Source organism: Synchiropus splendidus, chromosome 2 (genome assembly GCF_027744825.2).
Source record: "Synchiropus splendidus isolate RoL2022-P1 chromosome 2, RoL_Sspl_1.0, whole genome shotgun sequence".
NCBI lineage: Eukaryota > Metazoa > Chordata > Actinopteri > Syngnathiformes > Callionymidae > Synchiropus > Synchiropus splendidus.
This window is the reverse complement of record NC_071335.1, coordinates 25,602,745-25,617,261: the sequence shown is the minus strand read 5'-3', so window position 1 is coordinate 25,617,261 and position 14,517 is coordinate 25,602,745. Positions and strand designations below refer to the sequence as shown.

The following is a 14,517-nucleotide window of genomic DNA, read 5'->3' as shown; positions in this document are numbered from 1 at the left end:
ATACTAATTTTGGTATCCAAAACTTTAAATTCTGATTTGTTTATTAAAATAAAAAAAGAAACGAAAAAATATTACAATTAATTAATTACAATATTATTATGATTAATTAATTACAACAAAAAATATTGAACACCTAAATAAGGTGATATAAAAACTTATATCACCATCGTGATTTATTGTGCTATTGTCAGACTGATGCAAAATAAACAATATTTTGTTGTTTAAAGTTCTTTCAATTTCAAATTCATTTAAAATGGAAAAATATGGCAAATATTCTTACACCATTAAACTGCGATTAATTATATATGTATATATATATATATATACATATATAGTTTTGTTTTTGGTTTTTTTTGAGTCCTTTGAAGGAGTTTTATTTCATCTCATGTCATTTTAAGGGCATTGAAAGTACTTGAGGGCCACATAAAATGACTGATCACAGAGTCCTGTGACGCAACACAGAAAGTCGTGTTTGGTTGACAAATGTATTTTATTAACAAAACAGAGGACGTGAGAGCATGGACCATCATAGCTCATCTTTGGATGTGCCGTTGACCTTTTCAGGTTGTTCCTAAAACGATAAGTGTCACGAGAGAGAGAGAGAGGTGAGAAATGTAAAAACTAGTCGGCTAAAACGCATCAAAACACTGACCTCCATTTTTCCTTCTTCAGCGTCCTCTTTATCTTCATCCTCATCTTCCTCCTCCTCTTCCTCTTCCTCTGGCATCACTCCTTCATTGTCCAGAAACTTTGACAAACTCTCCAGATCCCTCAGCCCTGTGTACTCCACCACCTAGTGGACAAAAAAAAAATCACGAAAATGTAGAGAGGGACAGGGCCCTCCACCAGGGGGCGCTTGTGAGCACGTACCTCTTTGCCATCCACAGGGAAGTACTTGAGCGTGGGAAAGCCGGTAACGGGAACGGACTCCACCTCATTGGCCGTGGCGTCCATCTTGGCGATGATGATGTCATCGTAGTTGGCATACTTCTCGCCCAGCTTCTCCCAGATGGGAGCCAGTTCTTTACAGTGGCCGCACCACGGGGCGTCTACATGCACAGGGTTTTGGAAAGACAGCGATGACCTCAGCGCGGCAGCACAACACGGCTGTGGGCGAACGATTCGGTGAGATGGCAGAAAGACTCACAAAACTCCACAAAGACATTTTTAGTCTTGTCCAGGGCGACCTCCTCGAAATTCTTCCCCACCAGGACTTTGACGGGACCTTTGTCCCAGTCTTCCGGGACCTTCTCGCTCTTGAAGTAAGGCTGCGTTACAGATTTAAAAAAACAGCTGAGTGTATTTTGCGTTAAGCGTCTTGAGTTGAGAGGAAAGCGGAGCTCACCTTGGCCGTGCCGTCCACGACCTCCCGGGTCAGCTGACGCAGCGAGTCCACCGTCAGGTCTGAGGAGGGCGAGAACTTCTTGGCGGAATTGTTGTCCACGATGCGGACAGTCGGGACGTCCTCCTCGGACACGCCAAAGTAGTTCAGCACGTGCGACACGCTGGCTGTCACGTCGATGGTGATGAGTAAGATCTGCGGCGAGAGCGAGCGTGAGATGGTCACATGACTCCCCGGCACACACCGCGCTGCTCCGACGGTCACCTTGCCCTTGAACTCTTTAGCAACCGTCTTCAACTCCTCCACCAGGGCTTTGTGACTCTCCACGGTGGAGTTGATGAAGATCAGAGTGTGTATTTTGATGTTGGAGGTGAAGATCTTGTCTGAGTTCTGGAGACACAACAGTTGAGCTTGTCATGAGGCTCTTCTGGGAACGCGGGGTACGCTACCTCCTGGGTGAAGGGGATGACCAGCTCCAGGCTGTTGTCTTTAATGAAGGTGACCACAGTGTCCTTGTCCATCTTCACGTCTTCTGAGGGAACAAAGTCGGCTCGTCCCTCGTCGAACTGGTGAGTCAAAGGAAACAGGGTGAGATCAGCAGCTCGCCGTTGTGTCTCGCCAGGATTAGATCACACACCTTCTTAAAGAGCACCACTGTGTTTTCTCCGTCCACGTCATACTTCTTGAAGACCTCAGGGCTGGACGTCACAGCGAACTCCACGTCCGTCATGTCCAAGGAGACCTCGGTAAACAGCTTCGCATCGTCGCTGTCCAGATCCTGAGCCAGAGAAACCTCTTAAACCATTGTACTTCCTGTTGGATGCCACTGAACTCGTACCTTGAAGAATCCCACGACTGCGATGTTGTGAGCGTCGATGAAGGTGGCGGCAGAGTCCGGGGAGTCCAGGACGGCAGCGCTGGGTCCAGCGCGCCGCTTCAACCAGCGGATGATTCCGTCCGCAGACCTCTTACCTGAACACACCACGACATCAAGCTCTGTTAAAGATGATTCGACCGGTTTCTGCAGCTGATTTAAGAAAAGGCGTCGTCATGAAAAGATGGTTGGTGGCGCTGGTGAAGAAGTAGAGAAGAGGAGGAGGGAGAAAACATGGAGAAAGAAGAAGAGGAATAAATAGAAGAACAAGTAGAAGAAAAACAAGAAGATGAAGCAAGGGAAGAAAACAAGAAGAAAAAGAAAGACAAGAACTAGTAGAATAAGAACAAGAAGCACTAGAAGAACGATGGGAACAAGTAGAAGAAAAGAAGAAGCACAAGAAAAAAGAATAAGGACGAGTAGAACAAGAACAAAAAGATGAGCCTGACAAAGAAAAAGAAGCACAAACAGAAGTAGACCCACAAGAAGAACAAAAAAAGGAAGCATAAGAAAGAGAATGACAAATGAGAAGAAAAAGAACATGGAGAACAAGTAGAAAGACAAAAAGCATAAGAACAACAAAAACAATAGGCACAACATCGAGACAGTGAAGCAGAAGAAGGAGAAGAAGCGTCTGCCAGCTAACTTCCTGTTGAGAAAGCTAAACCTGGACAACAGTATGAGTGAGTCACATCTGTGGCTGGACTCATTACACAAATCACACGGACTCACTGGAGTATGTGGGACTCACATGAGCGCTGACTTAAAACGGAAAACTGGTTCTACAGTTAGCAATTAGCATCGCCAAAAGGTAGCATTTCCATTTGGACTCCAGTGTTTAGTGAGTCAACAGCAGTGGTTTACCAGCGAAGTCCACGGGCTGTTTGCGATTTCCGTTGAAGAAGAGTTTCAGGGTCGGGAAGCTTTGGATCTCGAACTCCTCGGCCAGGTCCTTCTCCTCGGTGGCGTCCACTTTAGCCAGTCGGATCGTCGGCTCGTCCTTCCTCAGCTTCTCCGCCGCCTCGGCGTACGCCGGCTCCAGACGCTGACAGTGCCCGCACCACGGCGCATCTATTCACACACAACAAAATTTTTCATCAATAAAGTTGGATAAATGAACTTGAACAACAAGCCGAGTTTGAAGAGGTTAAACACAGTCAGAAGATGGAGCGACTCGCATCTGCATTTATCCTCAAGCACTTGTGTCTGTTACTTAACTTGGTCTGATCCTATTGCGGCATATAAAGCGCCAATGAGCCCTCTAGTGGCCAGAGTGAGAACACGGCTTTCAACATCACTGATAGGAAGAGGCACCTCATCCGGCCTCTGTGGGAGAGTTGGACCGGCAGAACATCTGGACCATGATAACGCTCGAGTGCTTACGTGGAGCAAAAACCAGCTCCAAACCTGAAGTACCTGGGAACACACTGGGAATATTCCATGCTCAGATCGGAATATTTCAACTCACTGTTGACTTTGGTAATGAGTGTGTTTGAAAGTCACACGGTCTCTAGAAGCTGGAAACTCTGATGTTGCCGCTGAGCAAGGCACGAAACACAGGTGTTTTAAATGACTTTAAAATGTGGCATGTTTTTGTTTATAAATAATTCTGACAATTCTTTTCACAGTCCTCATGAACATGTTGCCACACACATGAAATCTGACTTCATCAGACTTGAGTTTAAACTGACGGCTGTTCTTCTAAATATTACAAATCTATATTAAGAAGACACTGTGGCATTAAAATACATGAAGTATCAAGTTGAATTACACTCTCCCTGCGCACACAAGTCTCACACATTTAGTACAAATGATACAAAAAACATAAAACTATAATATAATAATAATAACAAATTAATTAAAAAGTAATAACCATTTTTTAATCTCATATTTTACTATTAACGTTTTATTTAATGTTATCTTTCTTTTTATACATTTTATTATTATGGAGTGGTAATTTTGAAAAGTATGACGGCAGATATTTATATTTTAATGTACAAAAACATGAATAAAAACGGCATTTTGCAATGAAAAAAGAAGGTTCTCAATGATCTTATTTCTGATCTGAGCAAACGAATGCAATGTGTTTGCAGAGCACATGGTCCTGCGCATGCCTTGCTCAAGGGCCAGAAGCCGAAAGCAGCACTGGGCGACTTGAAGGGACGTTGCTGAGATCAGAAAGGACCGGCCGCAGCATCCGCTGCAGCTTTACTCACAGAACTCCACCAGCACGTATTTGTTCTCGCTGAGCGCCCGTGCAAAGTTGACGCTGTGCAGAACCATCACGTCCTTCTCCTCCTCTATCTCCGTGGTCTTCTCCTTCTTGGGCTCCTCCACCTCCTCCTCCTCCTCCTCCTCGCCTTCCTCCTTCACCTCTGGGTCTTGCGCCTGGAGGCAGGAGGCCAACAGCAGCAGACCCAGCAGCACCGGGGCGGAGAACAGCCTCATGTCGTCACCGGCCGCGAACAGAGACTCGCTCCTCTTTGTCAGGACTTTTAAGCCGAAGTCGTGAGGCTCGTGTGTCGAAACGCAACTGGCCTCTCCCCTCCACCAATCGCAAGAGGACCGGCTCGGGAGGCGACCAATGATCTACTGCCCTGTAGCGTCATAACTGGCTGATCCAGAAAGTCACACGTACACTCCCTCACCATTGTTGCGCCCATTAGTCACCGGAGTGGCTGAATACAACACAAGCACTGACGTGAGACCTGTTTGATCCTACATCTTGTTTGTTCTGACTCGAGTCAACACTGGCAGACACCCAGCTCCTCAACCGCTTGGAGGATTCAGGGTTGAGAACAAATACAGAGGAACAAGCTCAGGCTCAGGCTTTGTATCACTACAGTTTTTTATTGAAGGCTGCTTGTTGGATGGTAAACAAGGAAAACACGTGGGGAAGGTTGGATGCTAGCAGCTAGCGCCACCTCACTAGAAATAGACAATGAATAGCTTGGTTCTGTTGTGTTGCGCAGTGTTTAATGCATTAAGTGCGTGTTGTCGGTCGGGGAGTGGCAGAGTTCGGGGTGTGGATCCCAGTTGGCCAGCAGGTCACTGAAGTCTGGCTGAGACGAGTCCAGCGTGTGTGTGTTGTGGTACGAGGGCGGACTGTACGGCAGGTGCGTGCCGCAGTCGCCTGCCTCTGGAGCCGCGTGACGGTCCAGGAGGCAGCCGGGCGAAGGTTCTGTCCAGAAGCTGAGTGGCAAGTGTCTCCTGCTCATGGGTGGCCTCGGGGTCGGCCCCTTTTTGTCAAACAGTTCGGCCAGTGGCCCCAAACTTGAGTCGGCAGACTTGAGTCCGGCGTCGCCGCCACCGTCCTCCAGGGGGCTTCCTGCCTTGGTGAGTTTGAGCAGGTCGTCGTAGTAACGCAAGCGGCCGCTTGTCGTTACGGACGCTTGCTCACTGTAGATCTGGCAAGAATCCGCTTCTCCGGAGGGCTGACCGAAATACCGCTGGACGTCTCGACTGATGAGGTCAGCGAATCGCAGCAGCTGTTTCGTCATGTCCACAGCGACTGGGGTTGGACTGAGGAAAACCTCTTCCATGACGTCGTCGTCGTCTTCAGCAGCCTCCGACGTCACGTCGTCCTCCTCCTGCTCATCTTCATCCGATTTCTTCTTCTCATCCTGGATGGGGAGCGAGTGATGGAAAGGCAGGGGACGGAAGCCGGCAGGCTGGACCAGGAAGTTCCTCAGGACCCCTGCAGCCATGCTGGGCTACAAGACTCAGACGTTACAGAGGGATGGAGGAAGAAGTGTGGAAGAAGAGGAGCTCCGGTTCCTCCACCGTGGTCGGCTCCTCCTGATCCCCGGCAGCTCATGTGTTCCAGGCACAATGGTGGCTTTATATACCCCAGCGAGCTCATCCGCGCGTGCGAGCAAATATTTGCACAGAGAATTGCTCAAACATCCTTTGTTTGCGTTATCACTGGGCAACTGGGGAGGGGGTCGCGGGCTAATGGATCCTCTGCTAGGGGACGATGGAGAGTCGTCACACACAGACGGGCGCACCGTTATCTGGCCAGTTGAACGATAAAAGAGCGTGAAATCGAATCACACGCCGTTTTGACTTTTAGAGGGTGGACACAACATCATCTTCAAACAAGCACAGGCGTTTTACTGCGCACACGGCGGCCGTCCTTCTTCAGAATTCATGAGTCAGTGACTGGAAAATACCTGTCTGAAGCAGGACTCGAGTCTTGGGACGTTGCTCGCACAAACAAGTCGCTTCAAGTACAATGATTCTCCTGGTTTCACACTCTCATCCCACTTCTGACACCCTCCATCTCAGAAAAAGGAACACCCGTCCAGATTTGAGAGTATACTTTCACACAAGACCATCAAAGACCAGACGGTTTGGTAGTCTTGGCTTGTCAACATGAACGGAACAAGGGAGCTCGCTGGGAAGTTTCCCAGTGAATCAGCTGGAATTGGGACATATTTAAACCATCTGGAGTGGGAAAAGTGAGCGTTTCTGGGATTCCTGCAACCTATTCTTAGCGGCACACCTTCACTCAATCACTTGTCACAGTAAGGAATTTCCTCAGAAGTGGAGAGTCAGAGCTGGGGATGATGTCGCTGTCGAGTTCAGTGCGTTCCTGTCATTGAAGTCGGGGTAAAAAGATCGGAAAGGACAGTCTACAGAAGCCATTCTCCTATGTTCCGTCTGCCACTGGGAAACCCGCCAGAAGAAGAGGGAACACACATTTGCAGTACGAGTTGGTTTCTCTTGGCGTCATTGATTCAAAACTTCGACTTCCTGTTCACTAGTGATGGATAGATGAGGTTTCACGATTTTTCATGAACCATTTTCAGAGGCTACCAGATGGCGCTGTCTGCTGTAAAATGTTTTTTATTTGAACTTGAACTAATTCAAGGAGACCTCACATTATTACTGAACCCAGAGCGCCATCTAGAGGCCTTTGAAAATCGGTTCACTGTTTCATCAACCCTGCAATACTGTTTCATGATACCTCATCGATGCATCACTACTGTTTACATTCATTTTGAATTGCATCCTTGGGGTGGTTCGAATTCTACCTTGAAACTGGGAAACACATGGCCCTGGAGAACAATCTGCGACTCATATCGAGTCTGTACACGACAAGCTTCAGATAAAGTGAAAGCGATAAAGAATGAAAATACACAAAGTGAATCCAGAAACCCAACAGTGGTCATAAGTCAGAACCGCGCAGGAGGATGTTGGTGAGGGCAACACACAGGTGAGGAACCAGATGGCTTTGTTTGTGGAAGATTTTTCCCGGGCTGTGAAGCCAGTTTGGTGCGGGACGTGTAACCGAGCTGAGGTGACCACGCGCATCAGGAGAAGGTCTCAACTGGTTTGGCTATGAACAACTTGAAAACTCAGACGGTCTCTTCATGGAGTCAGGTGAGTCAGATGCGAGACACTTCTGACAGGACTGAACACTGCCCTCCCGAACGTCACCTCCATCCACAGTGAAGTCGTACGCCGCATCTGTGCCTCACATGCCAACACCTGCCACAACAAATTGGAGGAAAGCTTGTGCACAGCGGCCAGGACATGTTTGACAATGGCAATTGGGCGTCTGTTACTTTCATGGAGAACAATGAGGATTCCAGTGTGGGGAGGGCCGTTTTCAGGTCGGATCACTTCAAACTGGTTTAATACTTTCATTGGGATTGTCTGAGGTTCGCTGACTCGTGGCCAGTTGAAACGATCGGAAGTGGAAACTCGCAAAACAAAAATGGAAACCACCAGAAACAACAGGGGGGAAAAGGAAAGATGGAGAGCAGGAGGAGGGATTAAACTACATGTTTTTGCCTGCAATGTTTTTAGTATTTATTTATTTAACCATCACACCGTTTTTATGGTTCATGAAACCAGAAGTTTCATCTATTCGTATCAGTATTAGTCTATTAGTATCAGCTCCATCTGTTACCAGGCTGACCTTGATACATTTCAAAACAAAATGAATATAAAAGAGAAAACAAACTTAAAGTGCCTGAATTGATGAAAAAAACTTTTTTAAAAAGGGTTCAGCATCACCAAAAACCAGTGTTTCTCCAGTGGTGTCTCTGTTTAGAAGCAGCGTGTTTAGGTCTGAATTACAGGCGTCCAGGGGTGAGTTCCTCTAGGGGGCGCTATAATGTCAGGCATGCTGGTGATGTGTGCAATTATTTGAATTTTTTAAAATTTTTATATCAATGTATGTCAATGACAGTCCTCACTAGGATATAAAGACAAGTGTGTGTGTGTGAGATCAGCAGAACTGACTCCATCTTCCTGCTGTAATCACTTTCTGGGCTTCTGTGTTGACGCTCGGCCACAAGATCAATATCAGCAATATGTCGGCTCTCAAGAGGTTGACAATGAATTACACACTCTTTTAGGCACACAAGCATATGCACGCTCACACACACACACACACCTCTGTCCTTATGGGGACATTGCATTTCCATAACCCTTTCCCCAGCCTCGCATCCTTAAACCTCACCATTCAAAACAATTGACTACCCTTAACTTATATTCATATTATTATGACACCTAAACCTACTTGTCGTGAGGAAGTTATTTTGAAGTTTCAACCCTCAAATTGAGGCTTCATCTCGTGTGGACCGGCAAGTCTCAAGTACAGCTAAACCAGGAACACACACGGTCCACGCAGACCTGGACTGGCTCAGATCCTTGTTGCAGCCTGTGAAGAAGGAAGAACAAAAGACATTGGTATTTATTTCCATAAACAATTTCAAGCACAAGAAACCCTGCATTATCTTACAAAACATTCATGAACCCACGACTTGATCAAACATTTAAGACAGAACTTATAATCCTCAGTATTTCAGAACATTAGCTTTCATTTTTAAGTTCTTAATTTTGCCATTTATTACTGTCCTCGCAGGAAAGGTTGCTCACTGGAAAGGTCGCGCCCTCGGAAGGACAGAGGCATCAGTCAACCTTTGTTTCTCAGCAGGAGGAAAAGCACAGGCACAGAAAGGACCCAGGTTCACTCCAAACGCCGAAAGGCACCAACCATGGCGAGTTGCTAACTAAACAATAAACACGTTAACAGATTGTTTTTATGTAAACAAGAATGAGTGCACTCAACCTGAAAACAATATCTTCACTTACCCCAAAACATCACTTCAAAAGTGACCACACGATGGGTTCTGGCGCCCACTTGTGGGATCCCCTGGTATCACAAGTCGGGTCACTGCGTGCATGGATGTGTTTGTTCGCAACCCACGTGTGTACGATGTAAATAAAGAAACATCAAGTACAAAACCTTTTTTTTTTATTTTTGTATGATCAAAACTGCAAAAACATCTAGAAAAATATACAACAAATGTTCAACCTTTCACAACATTCAACATTTGAAAATGGGAAGATAAAAGAAAATGAGTATTCACATTTTCCCCATTAATGATAAAAGAACATTCATTTCCATCGTCAATCCGTTATATGTTTGCGATTGTTGAGAAGGCGGTCGGGAAGGGGGCGCTCACACGTCGCCGCAGTAGCCCGAGTCGTTGGACAGCTGAGAGTTGGAGCTACGGTTGGACGACGAGTTCCAGATGTCCAGGTTCATGTGAGGCCCGAACGGGTTGAAGCTGGAGTAGTGGATGGGAGCGCAGGTTCCCTCCGTGTCGCGGCTGAACGGGGATCGAGGCGGCGTGATGGGGGACACGGGCGACATCGGGGCTGACCGTTCGTGCTGGAAATGGCTGTGATAGGGGGCGCTCTGGGGGGTCCAGATGGAGCCAAACAGACTGGACATGGGCGAGAGGCTGCGCGTGCCAGAGAAGTACGGCTGCCAAGGACCCAGAGAGAAGTTGTTAAGACGCCGGCAACACAATGTGCTCCACTCGCTGGAATGTAGCTAAAGGTCTAAATGTTTTACATCAACGGTTCATGAAAATCAAGTTGAAAGTGCAGCATAAGTAGCAAGTATATCTAGAAGCTAATAAAGCTACTGTAGGTGCTAGGCGCTAACAGCAAAGTCAGAGAGCGGAGGAGAATAAGTTCTTATGCTCAAATATAAATAAAGTAAATAACGTCCAAGCTAACATGCAGTTCAAGTGTCACTTTTAGGGAACATGATAAAAAGTCCAGTTTGCTTCGTGATATCGTAAATTTAGCTCATAGTTAAAGTTGTAAATTCTTTAGCTAAATAGTAGCTCAACGCTCAGGTTTGAAATGAGCTCACAGCGGACGTGAACGTGCATTTAGCCACAGCGAAACAAAGCTACGTGTAACTGGGCTAGCATGGTTAGCATGACCAGAAGTTGATCAAACCACATAAGAAGTTTGTGCAGTTTCAACTGCAAAATGTTCTCAAAGTAGCAAATGTGACGGGAAATGCCAACGTAGCACATTAGACAGATGTTAAAGTGGCCAGATTCACGGTGGAAACGCTGTTAAAAGCTGTAAACTGCTTATTTTCAAATCAAAGAAACACAGCTGCAGATAAACATTCAAGTCTAGAAAAGTCACTAACCTAATGGTAAAGTACCCATGATAAGAAGCCTAAAAATAAATCTCACTTTGTATGTATGTAAAGATAAAGATTATATACGGACTATTTCTGCTTGAGCCGACCAATGGTGTGCCTCCACCAGAAGGGGGCGCTGCACCGACTTCCACGCTCACCTTGCTGCCAATGCAGGATGCAGATTCCCAGGTGGAAGGCGACTGGTCCTGAGCCTGTTCCTCGCTCCAGCCGCTCTGATGTCCGTAGACGTTCTGACAATCCTGGCTGGGGAAACTCCCTGGGAATGTTCCGTTACCTGAAAGGCAGCCGCCAGTGAGACCTTGGCGGGAACAGAGATTGCCACCACACCGCGAGCTGCCCTCCTTACTGTAGGCCAGCTGGCTGTTGGCGTTTCTCCATGTGAACCTGAGGGACAGAGAGGAAGGTGAAACCCCTCGACCATCGCTGGTGTCGGATGCCCAAAATACCAACCCGTTGTAGGCTGCCGAGGTGGGCGGCTGATGTGCGTACGGCAGCGCCTCGGTGGTGTTGTATCTGAAGGGCGGGATGGACGGCGCCGACCACGTGGCTTCAGCCAAATACTGGCCAGTCAAGTCTGCGGGAGCAGGATAGGATCAGCTGCCGGCTCGGAGGACTTCCACACCACCATGGCTTTACCTGTGTTTCTGTCCACTCCTGCAGCCACGGAGGCAAAACTCGGCGCGAGGTTCGAGGCGTTGGCGTCTGGGCTTTGGCATGTGTCGCTTTTGTAGGGGATGTTGTTGCTGAGTAAGAGGACAGGAGTGATTTCAGAGCGGCTTCAGGAAGCACTCTGACCAGGGACCGGTCCTCACCTGAGGAGCTTGCAGTTGCTGTTGACAGGCTGGTAGGTGTCTCTCTCTGCTGGGTAGCTGTTGTACTGCATGTCCCCTGTGGGAGAAACAAATGTGAGACTCATTCTTGGGACAGAAATGTACTTTGCTTGTTTTCCCTTCTTACTTTTTCTAGATGAGGTAGAGCAGCTTTGATTTCGAGCGCAGGATTCCTTGTCTCCCTCCATGCTGCTGGCGCTGCTCCAGCTCCCCCAGCTCCCCCTGCTGGCCCTCACACTGCCTGTGGAGCTGCCGGAGTCAGAGCTGGAGTCGCACACTCCGCCGCCGCGGCGCTCTGTGGGGCATTTGCGGCGGTTACGAGTGGGACAGGCGCCTGGAGAGAAGAGGGCGGCGGTGACACCCGTCGCTCAGACGCGATCCGTTCCTCTCTGCACTCACCGTTCTGTCGGTGCGGGTTCTCCGCGGTCAGCACCGGCTTTGGCGGGTCGGACTTGGGGCTGGTGCAGCAGCGGCCCCGACCGGCGTTTTCAGCTGGGTTACGGTTGCTGGATTTCCAGTCTGGCTCCTTCTCCGGCACTTTGTGCTCCGGAGCGCTGGAACCAGAGGCGTCATGTTTACGCTCAGAAACGTTTTTTCCACAAAGTTCTCATCTTACCATGAGGCAGCTTCTGTCTTCCTGCGACTCCTCTTTCCCTTCGTATTCCCTGAAGCAGCACCAGTTTCGCTACTCTGCGATTTCTTTTTCTGGACTTTACTATCTTCTTTCAACTAAAAAAAAAAAAGTATTTTTTATTAGATTTCTTCTCTGCAGATGCTTTGACTGAGCGTTCTCACCTCGTGCTCAGAAATGTCCCTTTTCTCAGAATGGAGCTTCTCATCGTAGCGGTCGGTGAAGGTCACCTCAACAGGAGTGCACACCAGCAGACCGGGCCTGGGACCAGGGCTCAGCGTGACGTTGTCAGGGAAGGCAGCGGGTGTTTCCATGGGAAACATAACAGCCTCCGGGATGCCGTCGTCTGGAAAGTCTGCCGTGGAGGTTTTATCCATCTCACTGATGAAGGTGGGCTCGTTGTTGTTGCAGATGTCGGAGTCTGGGGTCAGCGGCAGGTCCGGAGACACGTCCTCGGGCTCCTCCTCCATCGCCATGTTGCCCGTCACCACCGCCGACGAGCTGGGCTTGTATTTGGAGTAATAGAGTGAGACTTTGTGCTTCTTCTGCGGCTGGGCAGGCGCGCCCGAGGAGCTCTTCTTGGAGGACTGGAGGCGAGGGGCGGGGCTGCTGGCCAAGGCGGGCGAGCCACGCCCCTTTCCTTTGTCCGAGGTGTGACCCGCGTCCACGTAGCTCTTACAGCTGCCTTTGGCTTTACTGCAGGAGAGAAGAAACGGAGTGATTCAATCATTCCCACGTCTGCAGTACACTTGAAGTACTCATGACAGGATTATGACATGTTCTGTGTATCGGCCACTCAGGGGAAATTTAAATACACTGTGAAGCCACTCAGGCAGGAGGCAGAAGTGCAGAAGAAGCAGTTTCCAAGTTTCTTTCAGTTTTATGTCAACAACTACAAAATCCATAAGTAACGTGTCAGTGTTACGGGTTGCCATGACTAGTTGACACGGTGTACTAGTACATTTAGTCGTGGCTCATTAGGCTCATCAGACAAATAGTCACGATGGCAACACTCTCTCAGCACAATCCGACGCAAGTGGAGAAATGACAATGCGATTCAAAATATTAAAAGTATGGGACCATTTCACACAAGAAAGATCAAAGGATACATCACAGGACACACAGCTAAAATTGAAATATAAAGTTAAAAACAGCATTTAACATTAAACAAGCCTTTACATGATATTGTTTTTAAATTATATTTATTCATATTCTACAGCAGACCTGACCCAGACAAAAAAATTATACAACTGATAAGTTGTTTTTTTTTTTTATCATGTTTCGTTTTAGCCAGTACTGGTTCAGCAGGCCACATTCATGACTACATTTTTGTTTCTTCTTTTAGTATTTTCCTCAAAATTTGATGAAAGAAAATTCAAAATATATTTTGAAATAAATTTCCTTTTTATCTTAGATGTTTGGTCCATAGTTGTATTATGATTTTTATTCAAAGTTGCATGTGAAATAGGTTTCATGCCATTTTGCTTCCATTGAATATTTAACAGTTCATTTCATCCATGTTACTTAAGCTATTTTTCTGTCACGTTTCGTTGTCGTCGCCGCCTTTTTTTGCATGATGTCCCCTCGCAACAGTCACGCTTTATGACGTGGCCCTTTAGGAAATTTAACTGCACACCTCTGTTCCATAGTATTTACAACACTACAATCAGGCATGTTGCTGTGTTCATCGACTCCTACATGTGGTACACCAACTAGTAAACTAATCGTAATGGTAGTTTGGTAATAATGAAATTGCCAACACAGGCCTAGAGCGCCCTCTTGCGGTTGTGAAATGATAAAATAATGAGTTAATAATTTCTCATTCAAGTCGCTCCAGAGTATAAGACGCACCCCCGGCCAAACTATGAACAAGAACTGCGACTTATAATGTGGAAAAATACGGTATATATGGAGTAAAAATCCCATTATAAGTGTTGAAACAATAATTAAACACAAAAATAACTGAACTTAAATGTTAATGTTAAATAAGTGGTTTCATTTTAGCGGTTTTCAGCTCCTCAACAGGAGATTGCTCAAAAAAATAGATCCTTGTCCCATGACCTTTGAGATAAGTTCAGAAACAGCACATGACGTTCAGCACTGACAGAGCTGTGACATACTTGACTCCGTTGGGAGTGATGTTGTTGATGGGTCCGCTGTCGCGGGAAAGGACAGAGTTGTGGTTGCTCCTGATGCTGGGACTGGAGAACTCGTTCAGGATGTACTGGGCCTGATGGAAGGCCATCAGACACACACCCACCAGCGAGAAGCTGCACAGATGAAGATAAAATAAATGATGCCGTTTAAAATAAAGTTTTGAGTTTAATAAAAAATACACATTGTGGTAGAAAG

General features: G+C 47.1%; 3 protein-coding genes across 7 annotated transcripts in view; all 3 read right to left on the bottom strand.

Annotated features, from left to right (window-relative positions):
• Window positions 1–470: 470 nt before the first annotated feature.
• On the bottom strand, window positions 471–4,687 carry pdia2 (protein disulfide isomerase family A, member 2). The gene is made up of 11 exons (XM_053855111.1): window positions 4,433–4,687; window positions 3,081–3,287; window positions 2,181–2,314; window positions 1,980–2,120; window positions 1,792–1,908; window positions 1,607–1,732; window positions 1,346–1,537; window positions 1,148–1,268; window positions 871–1,049; window positions 653–793; window positions 471–571 (listed from the first exon to the last, which is right to left on the bottom strand). The coding sequence occupies exons 1-11, from the start codon at window positions 4,662–4,664 to the stop codon at window positions 527–529; spliced, it is 1,635 nt and encodes a 544-aa protein (XP_053711086.1). The 5' UTR covers window positions 4,665–4,687; the 3' UTR covers window positions 471–526.
• A 504-nt stretch (window positions 4,688–5,191) lies between these two features.
• Window positions 5,192–5,923, bottom strand: LOC128755019 (protein PERCC1). Its single transcript, XM_053858149.1, has one exon. The coding sequence runs from the start codon at window positions 5,921–5,923 to the stop codon at window positions 5,192–5,194; it is 732 nt and encodes a 243-aa protein (XP_053714124.1).
• Window positions 5,924–9,460: 3,537 nt separating this feature from the next.
• Window positions 9,461–14,517, bottom strand: part of LOC128753376 (meiotic nuclear division protein 1 homolog) — a 37,940-nt gene continuing 32,883 nt past the window's right edge. For 2 of the 5 annotated variants that reach the window (XM_053855013.1, XM_053855014.1), the window contains exons 24-33: window positions 14,286–14,435; window positions 12,330–12,861; window positions 12,151–12,263; window positions 11,934–12,088; window positions 11,662–11,868; window positions 11,517–11,592; window positions 11,341–11,447; window positions 11,155–11,278; window positions 10,842–11,088; window positions 9,464–10,002 (exon numbers count right to left, since the gene is read on the bottom strand). In XM_053855013.1, coding sequence (XP_053710988.1) covers window positions 9,694–10,002; window positions 10,842–11,088; window positions 11,155–11,278; window positions 11,341–11,447; window positions 11,517–11,592; window positions 11,662–11,868; window positions 11,934–12,088; window positions 12,151–12,263; window positions 12,330–12,861; window positions 14,286–14,435 — 2,020 coding nt within the window. In that variant the 3' untranslated portion in view covers window positions 9,464–9,693. Of the gene's footprint in view, window positions 10,003–10,841; window positions 11,089–11,154; window positions 11,279–11,340; window positions 11,448–11,516; window positions 11,593–11,661; window positions 11,869–11,933; window positions 12,089–12,150; window positions 12,264–12,329; window positions 12,862–14,285; window positions 14,436–14,517 lie in introns of all 5 variants that reach the window. The other 3 variants (XM_053855016.1, XM_053855019.1, XM_053855015.1) reach the window with 3 other exon arrangements.

Bases quoted from the DNA above. Each gene is read 5' to 3' on its own strand.
- pdia2 (XM_053855111.1), bottom strand. From the start codon at position 4,664: ATGAGGCTGTTCTCCGCCCCGGTGCTGCTGGGTCTGCTGCTGTTGGCC. The intron at 1,269-1,345 runs GTGAGCTCCGCT...TCTGTAACGCAG, and splicing joins TCGTGGACGGCACGGCCAAG to CCTTACTTCAAGAGCGAGAA. The intron at 572-652 runs GTCAGTGTTTTG...TTATCGTTTTAG, and splicing joins CTGAAGAAGGAAAAATGGAG to GAACAACCTGAAAAGGTCAA.
- LOC128755019 (XM_053858149.1), bottom strand. From the start codon at position 5,923: ATGGCTGCAGGGGTCCTGAGGAACTTCCTGGTCCAGCCTGCCGGCTTC.